This window comes from Manacus candei, unplaced genomic scaffold, assembly GCF_025592945.1.
Source record: "Manacus candei isolate 608988 ecotype Guabito, Panama unplaced genomic scaffold, ASM2559294v1 h1tg000036l, whole genome shotgun sequence".
Taxonomy (NCBI): Eukaryota; Metazoa; Chordata; class Aves; order Passeriformes; family Pipridae; genus Manacus; species Manacus candei.
The window spans coordinates 1,800,999-1,820,402 of NW_026138084.1; the positions used below are offsets into that span (position 1 = coordinate 1,800,999).

At 43.2% G+C, this 19,404-nt stretch overlaps 1 protein-coding gene across 4 annotated transcripts in view; it reads left to right on the plus strand.

The window, feature by feature from the left end:
* Positions 1–19,404, plus strand: part of SLC6A1 (solute carrier family 6 member 1) — a 59,870-nt gene that overhangs the window by 27,180 nt on the left and 13,286 nt on the right. For all 4 annotated transcript variants that reach the window (XM_051793289.1, XM_051793288.1, XM_051793291.1 and 1 more), the window contains 5 exons: positions 13,311–13,732; positions 14,817–14,948; positions 16,345–16,445; positions 18,074–18,183; positions 18,303–18,435. In XM_051793289.1, the coding sequence (XP_051649249.1) occupies positions 13,498–13,732; positions 14,817–14,948; positions 16,345–16,445; positions 18,074–18,183; positions 18,303–18,435 (711 nt within the window). In that variant the 5' untranslated portion in view covers positions 13,311–13,497. The remainder of the gene's footprint in view (positions 1–13,310; positions 13,733–14,816; positions 14,949–16,344; positions 16,446–18,073; positions 18,184–18,302; positions 18,436–19,404) is intronic.

Here is a 19,404-nt window from a genome sequence, read left to right on the forward strand (position 1 = left end):
AAAAAAAAGCCATGCCAAATTATTTGCTGCATAAATAAGGTTTTATCTGATATAACTAAATAACTGGAGTGGTTTTCATGGGTTTTTGGGTTTTAGTTGTTTTTTTTTCTACACAGTCAAATGAGATTAAAGTTGTATCAGTATGAATGTGCAAATCCCCAAGTGTGGATCTGGACCACAGGGCCTGATGTGCTGTATCAGGTCAGGCAGATGAAAATAAAGCTGTCCCTCCTTCAGGTTGGTGCAGGCTCATCCATTTTGAGAACAAGGCAAGAGATGTGTGCACTCTTACTTAATGCAAAAACACATTTTTCCTTCTTAAACTTCTTCCTGATGATCTGTGTACCTTTGAAAATGGGCAAGCTTAACCTAATCTTCTCCAGGGGAATAAAAAACATACCTCCCAAGTATTATATTTTTGCTCAGGGGGGTTATTATTCAAAGAAATGGTGTGAGGGGAAGGTAACTCTGTCTCCTTGAGGAAGGTGTTTGCCTTCTAAGACTTGAGCTTGGACTTTATACTGAGAAAAATGCCCCTTGAGCTCAAGGAATATTGTCTTATGGTGCTTTAAAGTAAATAATTAAATTTCTGCCTTTGAATGAACAGCTGCCTTATTAGAAGGGAAATGGTCAATGGGTTGAAAGTGAAGTTTTACACTTTCTTTTTGACAAGACCTGACATATCACTGACAAGGTTTCTCAAGCACCTCTGCTATCTCTTGAAACATTTGTCTGGCCCTTGTCAAGAACTAAAATTATATATTTTATCTCAGACTTGCAGCTTTTCTACTTCTTCTGCTTGTTTGTCTGGTCCAATTGATCAGCCTAATTATCCCTGTTAAGTACTGGGCCAGTGTGACATCAGCATCCCTGATGGGTCCTCCAGGACTGTCAAGAACTAGAATTTGAGGGGAAGAATGACAGTGGTTTTCAGGTTGCAGCATTAACCTTTGGTTCCAGACTGTCTCGAGTTCTCCTTTGAAGCCTTGATGTTCACCAGATGGTGTCTTATTTTTCTGTTTGACAGAAGCAGCAGGCTTTGATTCATGACAGAAACCACCATTTGGTGTTATCTGGCTTCATGGCCCTTCCAAACCAGCTTCCAGTTACGAGCAGTGTCACTGTTGGTACATGGATATCTTCTGGTAAATTTGCTGAAAATAAAAAAAAAAAACAACACACAAATCAGCTCCTTCATGAGGCAGCAAATTGTTAGCCTTTGTTTGTCCTGCAGAAAGTAAAGTGGGTGTTTTCTCTTATATTTGAAATTACAGACTTTGTGTGAGAGCTACGATATGGAATGGTCCCAAACAAGGGGAGTTATTAGTGGGTATACAGGGGGTGCCTGAGGAGGTTGTTCAATCTGTTAATTTTGACCAAAGCAGAAAGCTTTGAAGCTTCTGAGTAGGTAGAAAGCTAAGGATGGGCAAAACCAAAATTTTAGAGATTGGTTTACAGTGCATGTCCTTCATACTGGAAATATTTGTATGATACTTCAATATATTAAAAATAAACCAATGCTGCAAGCTATTTAAAATCATCACTGTAGTCGGAAGGTAAAAGGCACCCAACTACACTTTTAATCTTATAAATAAAGTGCCGACCACGCAGATAGGACTTCCCTAGAGCAAGGGATCCCGAGTTCCCTCACCCAGGGCCTGCCACACCAGGCAGATGCACAGGAAATGTGTATAGGCTGCACCCAGAACCTCGGGTCTGCTACCGTGGCAAGTCCAAATACGAGTAGAAATAGAATACTCCATACCATGAGTGTATGGAGAACACAAGAGAAGGTTTGCACCTCTCAAAGGACAATTAGTTGCAGGAAGTTGATCTGAGGTGCTGCTGAGTTGTTAGGGGAACTGGGGCTGGGATCCATGGCTCCAAAATACCCTAAACGCACTTGTGTTCCTTTCAGAGTGATGCCAGTGTTTCAGAACACACTCTGACCCCGCTGCTTGTCTTGAGACAGGCTTTTAATGTAGGCTGGAAATCGTTTGGGACAGGCGTGAAACCTTGCCGTGCCGGTATTGTAATGCAATTGAGCCATCACTTAAAACCGGCAATGACTGGTTTTCCTGCTGTGACCTCTTGCAAAATGCTCAGATTTATCTTGAGCTTTTTTTATTATTATTTTTGTTACATTTCCTTTTTTTTTTTTTTTAGCTGAAACGAAAGCAAATTGTTCCATTTATCTCCCACCTTCAGAGCGAGTCCCCTGATTGTTTGTCCTTATCACTTCAAGCCAGAAAGTTTTATAGATTTGCCAGGCACCTTGATATTGCAGCTTCAGATTCATAATTTGGCAGGAGAAGATGGGGGGAGAATTTCTCGTTTCCATTTAAACTGCTTTTAGTTCAGAATGAAATCCCATTTAAACTTGAAGGTTTGGATTGAAGTTTGAGGATCAAAGAAAATAGAACAGATAGAAAAAGTGGCTTTAGCTTGAAGCTATAACTGAAAAGGGTAACCTCAGATTCAGGGCTTTTCTCCTCTCTTCTACATCCCCTCCAAAATGGTTTGATTCTTCCAGTTTCTTCTACCAAGAGTCTTAACTGCATTAACATGTGCATGTGCCTGCAGCCTTTTTTTGTTTGGTTTGCAGTGTATGATAACTGCATGTAGGAATCACAAATGTAAAGTCTCTTTTCTTATTCAGAAAATAGGGCTTATTTAAAATAAGCCACGAGCTAAAATGTAGAGGCAGCACCAAAATTAGAATCACTTGGAATTAGCAGTGTTGGCAGCTGCTGTTGTCAGCCCAAAGGTTTGTAAACTAGGAAACAGAGCATCTGCCATAGCTGACTGCTCTCCACCAGGCTTGGGGAAGTGCAGGCCTGTGTTGGGCTAAAACTGGATAAGGGCTTTTGTGGGAGCTGTGGGGGGGGGAAATGAATTGCAATAAAGTGATAGGAATTGAAGGAAGCTTGACTTACATGAAGGTGACATACCCAACCTTGAAAAAAAAGGGGACCGTTTAGCTCTCTGTTTGTCAAAATGTGTTTCTAGCCCTGAATCTGATGCACGGGGCTTTGTGGGTGTCCTGGCTGTTGGGTGGGTCTCTAAGCTTTCCACAGTGTTTTTGTGACTCTGGATGTCATAAAAAGTGACATTCTCTGTGTGCCCAGTCACACAGAGAAAATCTGATCTCAGATATGCCAAGACGTCACCCCGTGAAAAATAACTTGGCCATGGCACTTTGTGGGCATAGATTTAAGAGGAACTCAAATACCCTCAAAATCAGAAGCACTGGAAATGGCAGGAGGAGTACAGGGAGACATTCAGCTGTATTTTTGGATGGCCCACAAAAATGCTGTATTTTTGTGGCCCAAATACTGTTCTTATTTACGTTTTTTGAAACTTTGTGGGTTTAATTTTTTTTCAGCATCATTTTACAGAAATTGCTTTTCTAGTCCTTTTGGTTTCATAGTGGCACATGAAATTGAAACTTGTGTCATTTTTTTAAGGCTAATAAAAAGAACAGTAAACACTGTTATTTCTCTCTCCAACCCCCGTGTCCCCAATGGTGAAGATGCACTGTTTCAACCAGTGAGAGTTAACAGCAGGCTTTTCAGATTAAAGATCAATTTTAAGGCAGTATCTGGTCTAAATTTGGCCTGACTGAGTACTGGGAATTACATGTGACATTACAGGTTGAGGAACACTGAGTATCTAGCGAAATTCTGGGTGTTTGGTTCAGGTTCTTTGAGTTTTGGCTTTGAAAGCTTGGTGAGGACACACAGATCAAAATGGGTAGTGTTGCCTTGGCTGCTGCTGCCCCTTCAACAGTGGGTTCCATGTAGTGGTGCAATGTAGGGAGTGATCCAGAGCAGAAATCATTCACGGGTTGGTGATCAATAGTCAGTGCCTACTTTAAATATGGGAAGTTCAGACTGGAATGATGGTCTTTCTGATGTATTCTGACACGTGGATCAACATGGTTCTACCTCCTCTCGCCCAAAACAATAATGCTTAAAGAACAAAAAAAATGCCACAGTGACAGATGGGAGATGCTTACAGACCTCAAACAAACCCACAGCCCAGGAGACTCGAGCAGTGTGTGCAGGAGGAAGGCAGAGTGTTTGATATCGTGTTTTCACATCGTGTTTTCACCGAAGGAAATGTTTTACTTCAGGGACATGGCAGCTCCCAATAAATTAGGCAGTGTGCCAGTTTTCATAAGTTTCTAACGCTCCCAGTAACCCTGATGTGCTGACTGCCCAGGCCTGGCTGTGGCTGAGGGGTCTGGCAGACCAGTTTTGGGTCAGCAGGACCACCTTCTTCCTCCCTTTTCCCTAGTGCAGATCTGCCTGTAGCATATCAGGGCATTCCCTTCTTCAGGAAGAGAAATTACATGCAATTTAGCAGACTGGTAAAATTAAGTACCAAACAGTACTTCCAGTTTCTTACACTATTTTTTTTTTTTTCTTGTGTAGAGAGAGACCGTGATCTTTGCTGGAGCCTTTATGTGCCTTTATTTGCTTCCACGAGGCAAAAAGTCTTTCATAGTTACTCATTTGTACATGCTGGAAATAAAAAGAGGCATGTACAGAAAGAGAAAAGTGTAGCAATATTATTATTAAAGGTTAGAGGATTGCACTGGCACGCAAAGGAACTCTTCTCTAAATTCTGTACCAGCCTAGTGCTTGGGCAAATTACTTTGCCTTTCTGAGTACTTGCTGCTCCCTTTTTCTGTCCTGGCTTCCTGCATTGGTGTGTCTCCAAGGACTGGTCTTTGTGCAACTCCCTGAGCCAGCAGAAGCTCAATGCCCTCAAGGCAGGAAGTCAGAACTGCCCAACTCCTGCCTGCAGCAGCTCCTGGGATCTGCTCTGGCCAAGGCCGAAACTATAGGGGCAACTGTTCCACAAATACCAAATAAAGGTTCGAAACGGGGGCCAGCGGGGACAAGTGGAGGGGCAGGCTGTTTGTCACCCTTGTGTCCTCCCAGGCAGAGGGGAGAGGGGAGGATGGCAGAAGGGGTGTGTGAGGGAAGCAAATCACTCGAGTGGCAGCACCTGTAAGTCAGAACTGGGGTTGATTTCTGTGGGTTCAGCACAGGACAGCAAATCCACTGCAAACTTGTATTTGGCTTGTTTCTGTGGCCAAGATGGGCCTGGTGTGGCAGCTGGTATTTCCTGGGCATCTGGAACCTGCTGTAGCATTAACCTGAATGCTGACTGTCAGCAGTCATGACCTTTTTGTGAGCCTCTCCATGTTCCCTGGCAGTTGCATTTTCTACACTGAAAAACAGTGTGGGCTCTCAGGGAAGGCCTTTGGGTTTGCACAACACAGGTGCTTATTAACACCAACTAGGACTAAAGTTTGATAACCAAATAATGCAAAGGAAAATGGGGGAAAAGCATTTTTATACAGCAGTAGTTTATATTATTACCCTACTCTATAAAACTTCAGATGGATGGGAGTACAACCAGTAGCCAAGAGCACAAATAAATATGGGAATGCTGTCTTTGCTTCTCCACAGCACATCTTATTAACTATGAGGAAGCTAGAAGTGAATGTGTCGTTGCAGTAAATAGTAATTATGATGTTTTATTGCAGTTTTCAGTCTAGAAGCTAATAATAGAAATTGGCAGAGAAATACAACAATGGAAACAACAAAGAAAACACCATTCCATAAGGTAGGAATCACCAAAGCAAGTAGGTGCCCAGCACTGTAAGAGCCATTTGGTTCTGTTGTAAATGGCTAGGAATCTGTTCAAAGTTTGGCCCAAAATGTTGTGATGTGTAAATGTAGAGTTGTAGGGGCAGATTGTGCCAATGTGAGCTGAGCAAGAATATACTCAGATAGTATATGACTACCCACAGCCTTGCTAAAGTTTCTTGGATTGATTGGGAAGTGGTGTTAGTCAGTATAAACACCTTGTAACAGACTGGCTGTCACTTACTTAGTCTTGATATAATTCCATGATGAGTGGAAAAAGCATCTCTCTCCTTTTTTTCTCTCCTCCATCATCTATTGTCTATTTTGAACAAAGATCTTACAGGGTCCAGATGGGAAAATCATTCCATGCTCATAAGAAAATATTGCAGTGTTTGAAATGGGCTTCAAGAAGACTCCCAAGATTGTCAGGATAATTTTGCTTTTGTGGTATAAGTGTGTTTTGCTGTATCCTTACTCTGATGTTAGCAAGAACAAAATTCATTGGCTTTCAAAAATAACCTTGCTATGTGGTCAGCACTTTTTTCATGATTCTGCATCTTGCATTTCTTTTATGTTTCTCTTTTTTTTATTTTTTTTTATTATAAATTTTTCAGAATAAATACAGAATCCCTTATAACTACACAGGTATACATTTGCTAGTAAATTCTTTAAAAAGAAATATGAAAGAGGTTGTTTTTGAGGATTGAGAGATAAATATTTATTTAAGGATCTGACCATAATGCACCCTGATACCAACATTGTATGAGAGACAAGCTCTTTCTGCAGGTTAGACCTTCATATCTCTCATATCAAGAATGAATTTCACACCAGAAGATGGATGCAAGTCTCATCACTGAACTGAAGCTGGACTTGGGGAGTAAATGCTTGTGGTTTGGCCTTGAAATTGCACAGGTATCAAATCAGGAATCTCTGTTTGGCACAGAAATAAGAACAGTTCAGGTGATGTTGTGTGGCTTGTGGTTTTCTTCTTTATTTTTGAAGTGATGGATTATTCTTGCACGTGAAGGTGGGAAAACCACAAAGCAGCTGGTTTTCCTTCTTGGTGGTGGTGTGACTGTCTTCAAGCTGTGGCCATCCTAAAAACTTCCTTGGATTCTTGTGACAATTTATGCCTCCCATGAGAGACGGATAAGTGCTATAGAAATGCCGGTACACTTTAAGGAGAGACAAAACAGACTATTTTTAGGGAACTATTTAGTTTCTTTCCTTCACATGCAGACTCTGCTGTGCAGCTAGAGAGAAAATTTGTTTGCTTAAGGGTAGCTAAGAACTGGGAGCAAGCAGATGAGTTTTCATGTCATGTCTTAGAGCCTGAAGGAAAGATGTCTGGCAGGAAAGGACCTGGAGTGCTGGTCAACAGCAGCTGAACTTGAGCCAACTTGTGCCCAGGTGGGCGAAAATGCCAAGAGAACCTGGGCTGGATCAGCATTGATGTGGCCATAGGACCAGGGCAGTCCCCTGTGCTGGCACTGCTGAGGCATCTCCAATCACAGGTTCAGTTTTGGGCCCCTCACGCCAGGGAGGCTCAGGGGGAACCTTCTCACCCTCTACAACTCCCTGACAGGAGGGTGGAGCCAGGTGGGAGTCAGGTTCTGCCCCCAGGAAACAAGGGACAGGATAAGGGGAGATGGCCTCAGGTTGCACCAGGAGGGGCTTAGATTGGACATCAGGAAAAATTTCTTAACTGAAAGGGTTCTTGAGCACTGGAAGAGGCTGCCCAGGGCAGTGGCTGAGTCACCAGCCCCCGAGGGATTTAAAATACTTGTAGATGTGGCACCTGGGGACATGGGTTAGTGGTGGGCTTGGCAGTGCTGGGTTAATGAGTGAGCATGATGGTCTCAGAGGGCTTTTCCAATGTAAATAATTCTACAATAGTTCTGGCATCTCCCAACACATTTCTGTATTCCTCCCTCCATTGTGCCAAGAACCATGTGGGGAAGGAGAGAGACCTCTCCCAAAACATTGGCCTGTTTTGCTGTTACTTTTCAGGCTTTTGTCTGACACAAAGCTCTGTCTCCCCACTCCAGTGGCTTTCTCCTTGGAAAAGTTGATGCTCAAAACGTGCAACTTTCCCCCTTCCCTACACACCCCCTTCTGGCCTCAGGCTCCCCACCAAGGAAATTGCATTAGGAATTGGCTCCTCAGTGACCTGGCCCTCGGTAGCACCAGCAGCTCAGCAGATGTCTCAGCCCCTGCCACGGCAGAACTGAGGCTCCAGCTGCTGCCAAGGTGCAATTTGATTTGTTTCAGCTCATTTTCTATGGTGACCTTAAAACCGGCCCCTCGCTCCGAGTTCAGGACTCGGTTTGGTTTTGGCAGCTGCCTGGATAAACTGCTTTGGGGAGGGTTTGGAGACCAGGGTAGAGAGGAAGTGCCCCCACAATCCTGGGAAGGATGTGATCTCATGTTATACCTTCTCAATGGGAAAGGTTGGCTACAAAGATCCAAAAAGCTGCAATGTGTGAAATCTGAGCACAGGATCCCCTCTGCCAGGCTTTATACTGAGCCAGACACTCCCTTTCTGTCCTTCTTATGTTATTCTTTGGATCACCACTTTACACTGAGGGACTGGACTCAGGTGGGAGCATATTCTCCACATCAATGCAAAATTTGTTTCAAAAAATGTTTACTGGACAGAACTTGGTTCTGCCATCCTGCTTGAACTACGAGCCAGTGTTGAAATTGGTTAAGAGATTTGGCATGTCTAGATGTGCTAAATGAAACAATGAATAAATCTTGAACATAATCATCCAGTAGAACAGGCTATAATTCTTATTGGAATGGCAAAATTTGTCCAACTTGGTCCAATGTTTCCTTTCTGGCGTGTGACACCTACCTCAAATTTGAACTTTTCCTGTTTTTAGTGTGTCCCGTGTGGGGAAGGGCAAAGATGCCTTGGAACTGTTGCATTTTGGCTAGTAGAGAAATAATTGATGTGGGCTTTCTCTGCTGCCCAAAACATGCCTTCTACTGATGAATATTAGCATTTTGCCTGTAATATTGAACTCTCCTTCAAGCCTACCCCTGACCTGCCCTGTTACGTTCCCTTTTGCAGGTTTTGGGGCCAAGGTGTGTCAGGGATCTGTTGTTTAGGTTCTGACACCTTTCCTGTCAGAACAGCTGGATTAAAAAGCTGTGCCAGAAAAGAGTAAGTTTTCCCAGGTTTAATCCTGCAGTTCCCAGCAAAGTATGTGTTGTTCCATAAATGTGTACAGTTAGGAATTTTTTTAGGTGATGTCTTAAAGGTGTCTTTGAAGCAAAAGATCTGGGATTTTCAGAAGTGGGTATCAGGTCCCTGCTCTTCAGAAGTTTTGGGCATCCACAAATTCCGTAACCAAGTGAAGTGTTCTATTTTCTCAACACTAACTTTTTTATGGATATGTTAAAAATCACTTTCCACATCCTACTTCAGGCACCCCACTCTGAAGAGTTCAGCTGATGCATTTCCTTCTACTGTCCCAGTTACTGATCTGGTCATGAAAAGAAATGTTTGTAAAACTGGTAGTGCACAAACAGAGATTTATCTATTACATGCTGACACAAGCAAGAAAATTTGTGAAAGATGATAGTAATATTGCCGTTCACTTTCATTTCATGCAGCCAGTTCTAAACTCTTCAAATCCACTTTTATGCAGCCCAGGAGAGAGAAAAATGCTTTTCTGAAGTGGCAATCTCTTTGTTCCAGTCTCCCTGGTAGTGCTGATTACCTTGGCTGCTATGTGTGCTTGGCTCTCTCCAGCCATTCTTCTCTTATGTGGTGGTGCTGCGGGACAACCACATGGTATCCAAACCCCTGATTTAGAGGGCTTTCTGCTCTTGGCTGAGCAGCCCTAGTGACTGAAGTCAAGGAAGCTCTATTGTGCATTGAGGAATGTGGTGGGAAACTGCTGTGCCCTTCCTAACACTCTCAGTGCTGGCGTGAAGGAACTGGGGGAGCAAAGACCGACTTATTTAATGGATCTCTCCATCTCCATCCCACAAAGCCAGTGCTGCTCAGCGAGTGTCGTACCTGCTCTGCTGGCTGACAACTGCAATTTGTATTGCATTTTGCCCAGGCTTTGCCCACAGAGCTTACATAAGTGTCTTTCTGTCCCATTCCATGTCAGAGCAATTTTAAATTTAAATCCCAGTGCTGAGGGATGTTGCCTAATCTGATTAGAGAGCGTGTACCGAGTATCTTCACTGCTGCACTGCCAGTTCTTCTAGATTGTTGTACTAAGTCCTAGTGTTTGAAGTACTGCTGTATATCAAGAGTGTGGATTGGAGGTTAGACTCTACTTCTACTGTTGTAATTTATTATTATTATTTATTAGGCTTGGGGAAAATTATTTTTCATAACGTGGAAAAATGTCTACTTTCAGGCTTAGGGAACTGATGTATTTTTTCATTGTTTCATGCTGTTTTGCTGCATTACCCTATATATGCACAGCCAACCCACACTGATCCCAGTGCCAGTAAAACCTACAGTGTGGTTTCTGGGTGGAATAATGGCACCAGCAGTGGTAGAGCAGGACAGGTGAAAACTGGTCAGTCCCCACCTCCATCCTCTCAAAAGGAGCCTCTGCTGGGTCTCTGGTCGTGCCACTGCTGATGTTTTGGATACTTGTGGTGTGTGCAACGGGGTGTTTGCCAAAGGTTGTGCTGTGTGACACAGTTAAGCACATCTCCACATATGATTACCTGAACTACTGCTTTCAATGTCTTTTCGTAAAAAAAACCCCAGCTGCCTGCCAGTCTCCCCTCACCCTGGATGCTGATGTGCTGGGATGTCTTGTGAAGTCTCAGCCTGAAATAGGTCTGGGCTCCTCCCTCCAGCAGGTTCTTTGCTTTATTCACAAAGATTTTCTAGCTAACCCACTTGTTTGTCTTTCTCATGGAGTCTTGCACTGGGCTAAATTACTCACTGCATTCAGCAGAGGCTTTAGAGCACACTCAGAACTCTCCAGAGCCTGAGAGGGCTGGATCAGCAAGGTCAGGCTTGTTTGTAGATATGAGGGGCTGAATCCTTATTATTCAACCCATGTTCCTCTTGGCTTGGTTGTTCAGCTCTCAGATCCAGCACAGATCCTTGCCTGCAGTGCCAGCTGTGAGGATGAATTTCTCCCTCATTATGAACCAAACAAGAGATATACATATATATATACATATATATATATCCATGTAGTGTTGGTTTATTTGAGGGGGAATTTATGTCATTTTGGTGGTTTTTTTCAACTCATCCTCAACAGACTCAGCCTCTTGCAGTACTTGGAAGCTCTGATGATGATAAAGCACAGCCCAAATGTAAATTACAATAACAAGTCCAATCTAGTACAGGACTGTTGGTAAAAGTACTGAGACACTCTGACTGTCTTTTGCTTCATGGAGGCTGCGTTGGCTGAAAAGAGCCACTTGAAAGTGGCTCAGTTCTGGATGTTCATCAGTAGATGGTGCTGGCAAACTGCACATCTGTTGGTGCACCCCTGGAGTTGGCTGCTCCAGCCACGATGGCCATGCAGATGGGGAGGTCCAAGTTTCGAGGCGCTCTCAATCCACACCTCGAAGAACGGGAGCTGTATTTTGCCCACACAATGATCCTTGTTTCCTCCTGACTTGGGAATTGCACTGCCTGAAGTGCTCAGACTGCTGACCACGGCCAGAAATGGTGGTTATTGGTACACAAATTTGGACAGGCCTGCATCAAAATACAGAAAACTGGTTCCCCTGTTTTACGGAGGGGAGCTCCCTGCACACACAAGGACTTGTGAGGATGTGAAAGCAAATACATGGATTTTCCCTGCTTGTGTCCCATCTTGAAGTGGAACAGAGAGGATCCTTGTTCTCTCCTCATCTCAGCAAACCTTCAGCTGATTCTTCTTCAGCTTTCAACCGAAACCTTTTTTTTTAATTGTTGGATGTGGCCTTATAACAAGCATTTTAATCATGCAAAGATCTGAAATGAGAAGTTGAAGGAAAGCACAGCCTTTACATGGGTTTTTTTACGTTTTTTTAACATAACTTGCTATTAGAAGTGAATGGCTGATAATCCCAATCTTCCTTGGCACAAATCTGTAATTAAAATTACTGTTGATTTTTGCATGACCTCATGACCAACGTTGGCAACATTGCCACAAGGTGCAGCTTTACACTGCAAGGGTTTCATGTGTGGCATCTCTAGTTTGAGGACTGGACTGGGTTATGGAAAAAGGAGTTATTAAGAGGAACTAGACAGTAAATTGATTGTGGGTGGGCTCACAGTAGACATGTAAAAGCACTATCTCATTGTTTTTTTCCAAGTTGAAGCAGGGCTGCCGAGGTTTGTGGGAGCCACACATGTTTCAGAGTTGACTGAAATATCCCAGCTCATTTTTCATAATGCATATTTGCTTCCTTGATTTTTCCTTTATTTAGATTTTGAAAATGTACATAGCAGTTAACTGGCAGTATTTTTTGAAAAGCTGCAAGAAGGCAACCCCAGTCAGAAACCAAAACTGGGGAGTGATCACTGCAACCTGTCATCTTGGCTGTAACTTAGGCTAATTATAACCACATGTAAAACTTGACATCATTGCCTGGATTAAGTCCTGTGGCTTGATCTGGTTTATTGTTTAATTCCTTTGGGAGCATTTTAGAGAAAAGTGTTTAGATAAGTGAAGCTTTTAAATTCACTATTAATCCGCCATTAAAGGAGGCAACTGCTATTTTTTTCTCTGTAGAATCATAAGAGATCTACAGGGAAAAATGTAATGACTGGGTCATGGAGATTATTTTAGGGGGACTATGTTGATTCTGCCCTGCATCCTACGGAGACAATAAGAACAAACCCTGCCTAACTCAGTGCTGGCTTGGAAAGATCCACACCCCGCAAATCCTTCGATGTTCAGAAGCTGCTCATCCTGTCTAGAATGCCAGTTGATGCCGAAAAGTTGGGGAAGAAACTCTCTAGACTCGTTTTGAGTATAGAAAGCTAAAAAGAAGATACATTTATTTGAGTGCTGAGCGCATCAGAAAAAATCCCAAAAGATGCACAGGGAGTCACACAGGTTTTATAACTTTATACAACTCTCTAATTACAGATTCAAGGATTAACTCACCTGTTCCAGCCCATTTTCCACCCACTGTAGGCACCTATCAAATTGCTTTCAAGGTCATAAAGTGATCCCTGGTGCCAGGCATGGATGTCTTTCTTGCTCTGTTCTTCTCTTGCCTCCTTGGTTCTGGCACAGTTTCCTACTTTCTGGAACTGATTCGAGGCCTAAACCCAGTCTCTGTTTTGTCTTCTTCATCACTTTTTATCAATCTCTTCACAGGTGCAAGCAGCCATCTCTGTTATTATCAAAATTCTTGCCTGTAAAGAACCTTCCCAAGAAACAATAAATTATTGTTTCAGTAAGCTCCCAACCTTGCTAAAATACGTGAGTTCCATGGCCAGCGCTCTCCTTTCAAAACGCTTGGTCTAAACCACACAAATTCCGTGGCTGACGATTTCTAACTAAATACTTATATTTGCAGCTACACAGAGGGCAGAGCCAAGCCCTTCCACGAGACACGGGGGTCGCAAAGCTCTCGGGGGAGCGCGGTGTTGTTCGGCTCCGCGTGTTGGAGTCGCCGAAGCGAAGCTGAGCGCTGTGACCTCGTGTCTTGCAGAGCAGCCCGGACGCCAGTAGAGGACTCTGTGTCGGCTCTCCAGGGGTCGGGGCCGTGGGGGTTTTCCTGCTGACGCCGTCGCTGCCCCGGTGGGTCGCCACGAGCCGCAAAGCTGCTGTCCACGTGGACTGGTGCTGAAATCTCCCGCCCGGCCGCCGCCAGAGCCTCGCCCGCCAAGCCCAGAGACATGGCCACCAACGGAACCAAAGTGGCGGACGGACAGATCTCCACGGAAGTCGACGCTTCCATCACCAATGACAAGCCCAAGACCTTGGTAGTAAAAGTGCAGAAGAAGAAGACGGATCTTCCGGACCGAGACACTTGGAAAGGAAAATTTGACTTTCTTATGTCCTGTGTAGGTTACGCCATTGGCTTAGGGAATGTGTGGAGATTTCCATACCTTTGTGGCAAGAACGGTGGAGGTATGTTTGCTTTTTCCTTGTTACAACCTCTGATATATTTCACAGAATCACAGGATCTACTGAGTTGGAAGGAACCCGCAAGGATCACCGAGTCCAACACTTAGCCCTGCACAGGACCCTCCCCAAGAATCCCACCCTGTGCCCCAGAGGATCATCCAAACCCTCCTGGAGCTCTGGCAGCCTTGGGGCTGTGCCCACTGCCCTGGGGAGCCTGGGCAGTGCCCAACCAGCCTCTGGGGGAAGAACCTTTGGCTGAGATCCAACCTGAGCCTGCCCTGACACAGCTCCAGCCATTCCCTGGCTGCTGTCCCTGGTCCCCCCAGAGCAGAGCTCAGTCCCTGCCCCTCCTCTGCCCCTGCCCAGGAAGCTGGAACTGCAGTGAGGTCTCCCCTCAGTCTCCTCCAGATATTTCTGCATTAGGACTCACCATAAAATTATCAGCAAACCAGGGCTTGATTTGAATAGCTTTTTCATCTCTATAGGTGGTTTTGATTTGGGATTTGGGTTTTTTTGTTTGCTTTACGCTTGTCCAAGAGGGCTGGAGCCATTTTGGAGTGTGGTGCTCTGCTTTGAGGTCTGCCCTGAAGTTCTTGCTAACTTCTAGCTGGCAGTTGCACTTAAAAGAGCATAAAGTGTCAGAGCAGAACTAAAGCACATTACCCTCCAACCAACCCTTCAGATCCCTCTCTTTTGGACTGAGTTTTTGGGAAGATTGAATACAGCTCGTAATAATGGCTCTGAGCTCCCCATAAAAGGCTGACTCCAGCTGGAAAGCAGCCAGTGCTGGTTAAAGGCTTTATGTTATCTGTGATAGATGAAGGCAACAAAGTACACAGCCTTTTGGATTTTAGCTTTTTACTTAAACAGAAAGCATTTAAACGATGAAGAGATATGTTTTTCCCCTTATTTTTAACTCTTGGAGTACTGTTTTAGAAGTGTACATGTGCTTTCCACTAACTTTTTTGGAAAGCTACACTGAAGTGAAAAAAACCTGTGGGTTTCTTTTCATACATAACAGGGATGGAAACAGTGGAAACTCAGTTGTGTTTTTCCCAACAGTAACAGACTGCTTATTTATTTTCAGGTGCATTCCTGATTCCCTATTTTCTTACTTTAATTTTTGCTGGAGTGCCGCTGTTTCTTTTGGAGTGTTCCCTGGGTCAATACACATCTATAGGAGGCCTTGGAGTGTGGAAATTGGCTCCAATGTTCAAAGGTAAAGTATGAATTTGAACTACCTTTCATTTGTTTCTAAGTTGCAGAAGGTGCACAGAGTGACAGAGCAAGGATGTTCCTTGATGCCTCCATATTTTTATTAAACCATAATTTTCCACAGAAAACACTAATTTTCTGAGGTGTGACTGACAATTTTGAAACATGAAACGGGGTGTTATTCATTCCCCATTCGAAATAGCAGGAGTTAGGCATTAGAACCTCAACAAACTTATTTTGGAACTTCAAAAATTTTGGAGATCTTTTTATAGGAACATATAAAGAGTGTTAAAAACAGCGTATTAAATCCATTGTCTGAGTAGATGTGGAACTGTTCCTTTGGTAAACTTTGGTATATTTGTCTGAGGTCGCAGAGCTTTGTATTCCCTGTTGTTTTTTATTGAAATTCAAAAGCCAGGCACTTTAGAGATGGCAATTTCATGCTGAATTTCTTAAGACAAGCTCACTCCATACTTGGACTTTTAGCTGATTTGAGGTTTGATTGCTAGAACCTCAGGGTTATGATGTAGATTCCACATGGACCTACAAACCTCCCAAACTATGCTTTTCACCCTTCAAATCCCAAATCCTTTGGCCCTTCAGAACTCCTAAGCTGATTTCTGGACCAGCAGAGGAGCCAGTTGCACACTGAGTTACAAATTACTTCACACAGTAGGGCTGACAATTAGCACAGGGTGAGCTGAAAGTTTGTTTAGATTGAATTTTGTTCTGGGAAATTTAGTCTTGGGAAAACCCAGAGAGGTTAAATTGTTTCTCACAGAGAAGTGTTTTTGCTTGAGTTCCTGCTGTTGGTGGGGGTTAGTACAGACCTTGCTTTACATTACGCTTATTACTGGGAGCACTTCCTCCTCCTTGATGTCTGGGGCAACTGTCACCAGCTGGAATATTTTAAAGTCCCCCTGAAGTCTCCATGTGGAGCAGAAAACAAAGCACCCTTCAGTGTGGAACTCTGCCATTTCTTAAATCTGAGATGCCATAACAGCATCAAGTCCTTTGATCCGTGTCCTGAATGGCCAGCTGGTCTTGTGACACATTCTCAGTTTGTGTGCATCTCCCACGAGTTTCTGTGGGGTTGATGTTTCAGGGAATGAGATGATTTAGCTCATTTTCCTGGCAGTAAAAATCGCCAGTAAAATCTCAGCAACAGCGGGTGTGTGACTGCACCACCCAGAGACCTGGACACTGGCATGAAATTTATGGGTGACTGAACCATCACCCAAAGAAATGACCTCCTTGGAATGACACTGCTAAAATTTTACCTGGTAAATGGTGTCTGCCCCATACGTTGTATTTGTCCTGAACTGCAGCTCTTCAGTTGATGCTTGTACAGACATTACTGAAAGTTTCTTATTTTCTTTTTCTCTTTGTTTTCTTTACAGGTGTGGGCCTGGCTGCTGCAGTCCTTTCCTTTTGGCTAAATATTTACTACATTGTGATTATTTCATGGGCCCTATACTACCTATATAATTCCTTTACCACTGTAAGTGTGTGTGTCAGAAGGCATTTGGAATTTTTGTTGAATGTAAAGCAAAGTGATATAGAGATACCTGAGTAATCTGACTCAATATAAATGTGTGAGGTTAGCACAACATGCATAGAACTCTGTAGGATATGTTATTTCTTACTCTAAGAAAAACTGTTTTAAAAATATCCCTTTTTAAATTTTTTTCCTCCACAAAGAAGTTTAGAACAGAAAACTGTGAGGAAAACTTTCTATTTCAAGAATGTCAGCGGAGTAATATTAATAAAAGGTTATTTTGGAGCTCTTTTCTTGCATTTTCTTGACAATTTGTTTAAATTTCCTCATCTTAATTTTATTTTCACCTGCCTCTGCCATTTAATCACAATATCCCTGCTTACTCCTCTCCTTCCCTGCCAGGCAGCCTCAAGCCATGCTCAGATTTCAGACTCCTTGCCCTGGCAATGCCACCAAGAGCACCAAGACCCCTTTGTGCCCATAGGCCAGTTATTCCCCCCAGAAAAATTCTAGTGTATAATTAATTTTTTATTTTTCCTTCAGTAGCAGCCACACAAACAGTATTTCTTTGGGAAATAGTATCACTGCAATATGGTTTATTAAAGAAATCCCCATGGAATGGGAGGTCTGTGATTTGATTAGCTCTGAACTCCCATTCACTGTTGTTATTTTCGCTTTGTTTTCTTTCCTGTTTGCTTTATTTTTAGCTGCCTTTTTTTTCCCCCCTTCAAGGGTGATTCATCAGCTGAGTAAGTCTTGTCTGATTTGTGGGGTTTGGCCATCTGAGGAAGTACTCTTATATAAGTCTCAATAATTAATGCATCTTTGTTCAATTGTCTCTGCTATAAATGTTGTTCATGCTGGCTTGTTCTCGGCCTTAAAAAATTATCCCTTGACCAAATTTTGCATTAATTGCTGTCTGGGGGTGACAGCACCATTTCTTCTTTGTTATCCTCAGAATTGTTATTGATGTGAAAGGACAGTCATAGTCTGGAAGTGGTGTTCAGGTCCATGTTAAATGAATATTGACTTCTGATTCCTTTGAAACCTCTTATTCTTGTATATAAAACATGCAATGCCCTGATATAACATTTCTGTAGGAGGATTTTTCAAGAACTGCCATCAGAAGGATATTTAAGTTGTGTGCTAAAGAGGTTCATTCTGATGGATAAGATGTGGAAAGAGGTTCTGCTCCTCAGAACTTCTGAAAGTTGTAATGGAAACATACAGAAAATACATGTAGAAAACAGAAAGTTTACCTTTTTCTGATTATCCCCTGACCTGAGGGGATAACCTCTGATCAATAACCATCACACCTTTATCTCCTCTTGTGCAACAGGAGGTAACAGACCCTGCAGGAGGTCCTTTATGCTGTTTCAATATGCTCTCGTGCTGAGAGGTTCTCAGACCCCAGAGCATTTGGGCTGATACGTTAAAGAAAGGGAGAAATATTTTCATATCTGATTCACACAACTGATATGAAGTTAAATAACTTTTGTGGCAGGCCCAGTGCCCCAGGGAGCTCAGTTCTCCACTCAGCTGTCCTTTCTAGTAAAGAGGGAGATACCTGAGTTAATGCTTTGCTTAAAAAGTGTCTGACTTCAGGTTTTTTCTTTCTCCTTCTTGAACAGACTCTTCCTTGGAAACACTGTGAGAACCCCTGGAACACAGACCACTGCTTCTCCAATTACACCTTAGCCAACACCACCAACATGACAAGTGCCGTGGTGGAATTCTGGGAGTAAGATGGTCATTTTTCTCTGTCTCATTGCTGTGCATGTGCAAGGATCAGCTTGTTGTCATCCATGTAATATCTTCTGAACCAGTTGCCAAATAAACCGTTCTCTTGGATTGTTCCAGACGCAACATGCACCAAATGACTGATGGATTGGAAAAGCCAGGGCAAATCCGATGGCCACTGGCAATTACTCTGGCAATCGCCTGGATTCTGGTGTATTTTTGTATCTGGAAGGGGGTAGGCTGGACTGGAAAGGTAAGACTAAAAAGTACTGTAAACACCTTTCAATTAAAAATGCCCATTTTTAGTCAAATATTCTTAAAATTCCTGAGGTAAGAGGCGCTGGGGAGAGTTTCGCTGGCATATCTCCGTGAAGGATTTAATTTCTATTTTCTTGAACTGATACAGCCCATGCTTTTGAAAGAGCTGGCTCCTCTGCACCTAGGGCTGATCACAGTCAGATGCTCTGCTCACTTACAGACTTCTTGGCTTTGCCAGGTATAAAAACTGGCTGAAAATGTGACTGCTGGTTCCTGGGATGGATATTACAGCTACTTTGTGTGGCAATAGAGTGAGGATTCAATATTTTGGCTTCAGTGAGAAACATACATTTATTGCACAGCTCCTGCTGGGCTTTGATACCCGAGGAAGTGTTGGGAAGAGCTACTCCCTCCTTTCCTGGTACTGAATGAGAGATGTAGGAGGTTGTTGCCTTCATGCTGTGCTTCTGGGGGTCTGGCTGGTTGCTGAGTGCAAAATAGAATTTACTAATGAATTAAAGGAAATCATGTTATTGACAGACCTTTCTCCAGGAATGAAAGGGCAAAATGGCAGGAAGAAATCTCGGGGAAATAAAAAACTGCAGCCATGAGGATTCTAACCCAAGTGAAGTGCTGGGATAGAAGACCTCAGGTCTGGTGCAGAGGACTAGGATTTTATTCACACTGAAAGAATGAGCTGTTGAATTTTGACAAGATGGTTGTAACTGTGACCCACTTCAAGCAGCATTTGAGCATGGCCTAGCTGAGCTCAGACCAAGCCATTTTGTTTCTCCTTTTACAAAGATGAAAAATAAGAAGGCTGTTTTTTGCCTTTGGAGTCTGAATTTGTAGTGTCTTTTTTTGGTTAGGTTTTTGAAAAGGCAAGGGAGTGGGAGGCTGTGTATCATAACATAGATGAGAAGAGAGTGGGAAAAATAAGCAGACAGATGTTGTTTTACGAGCA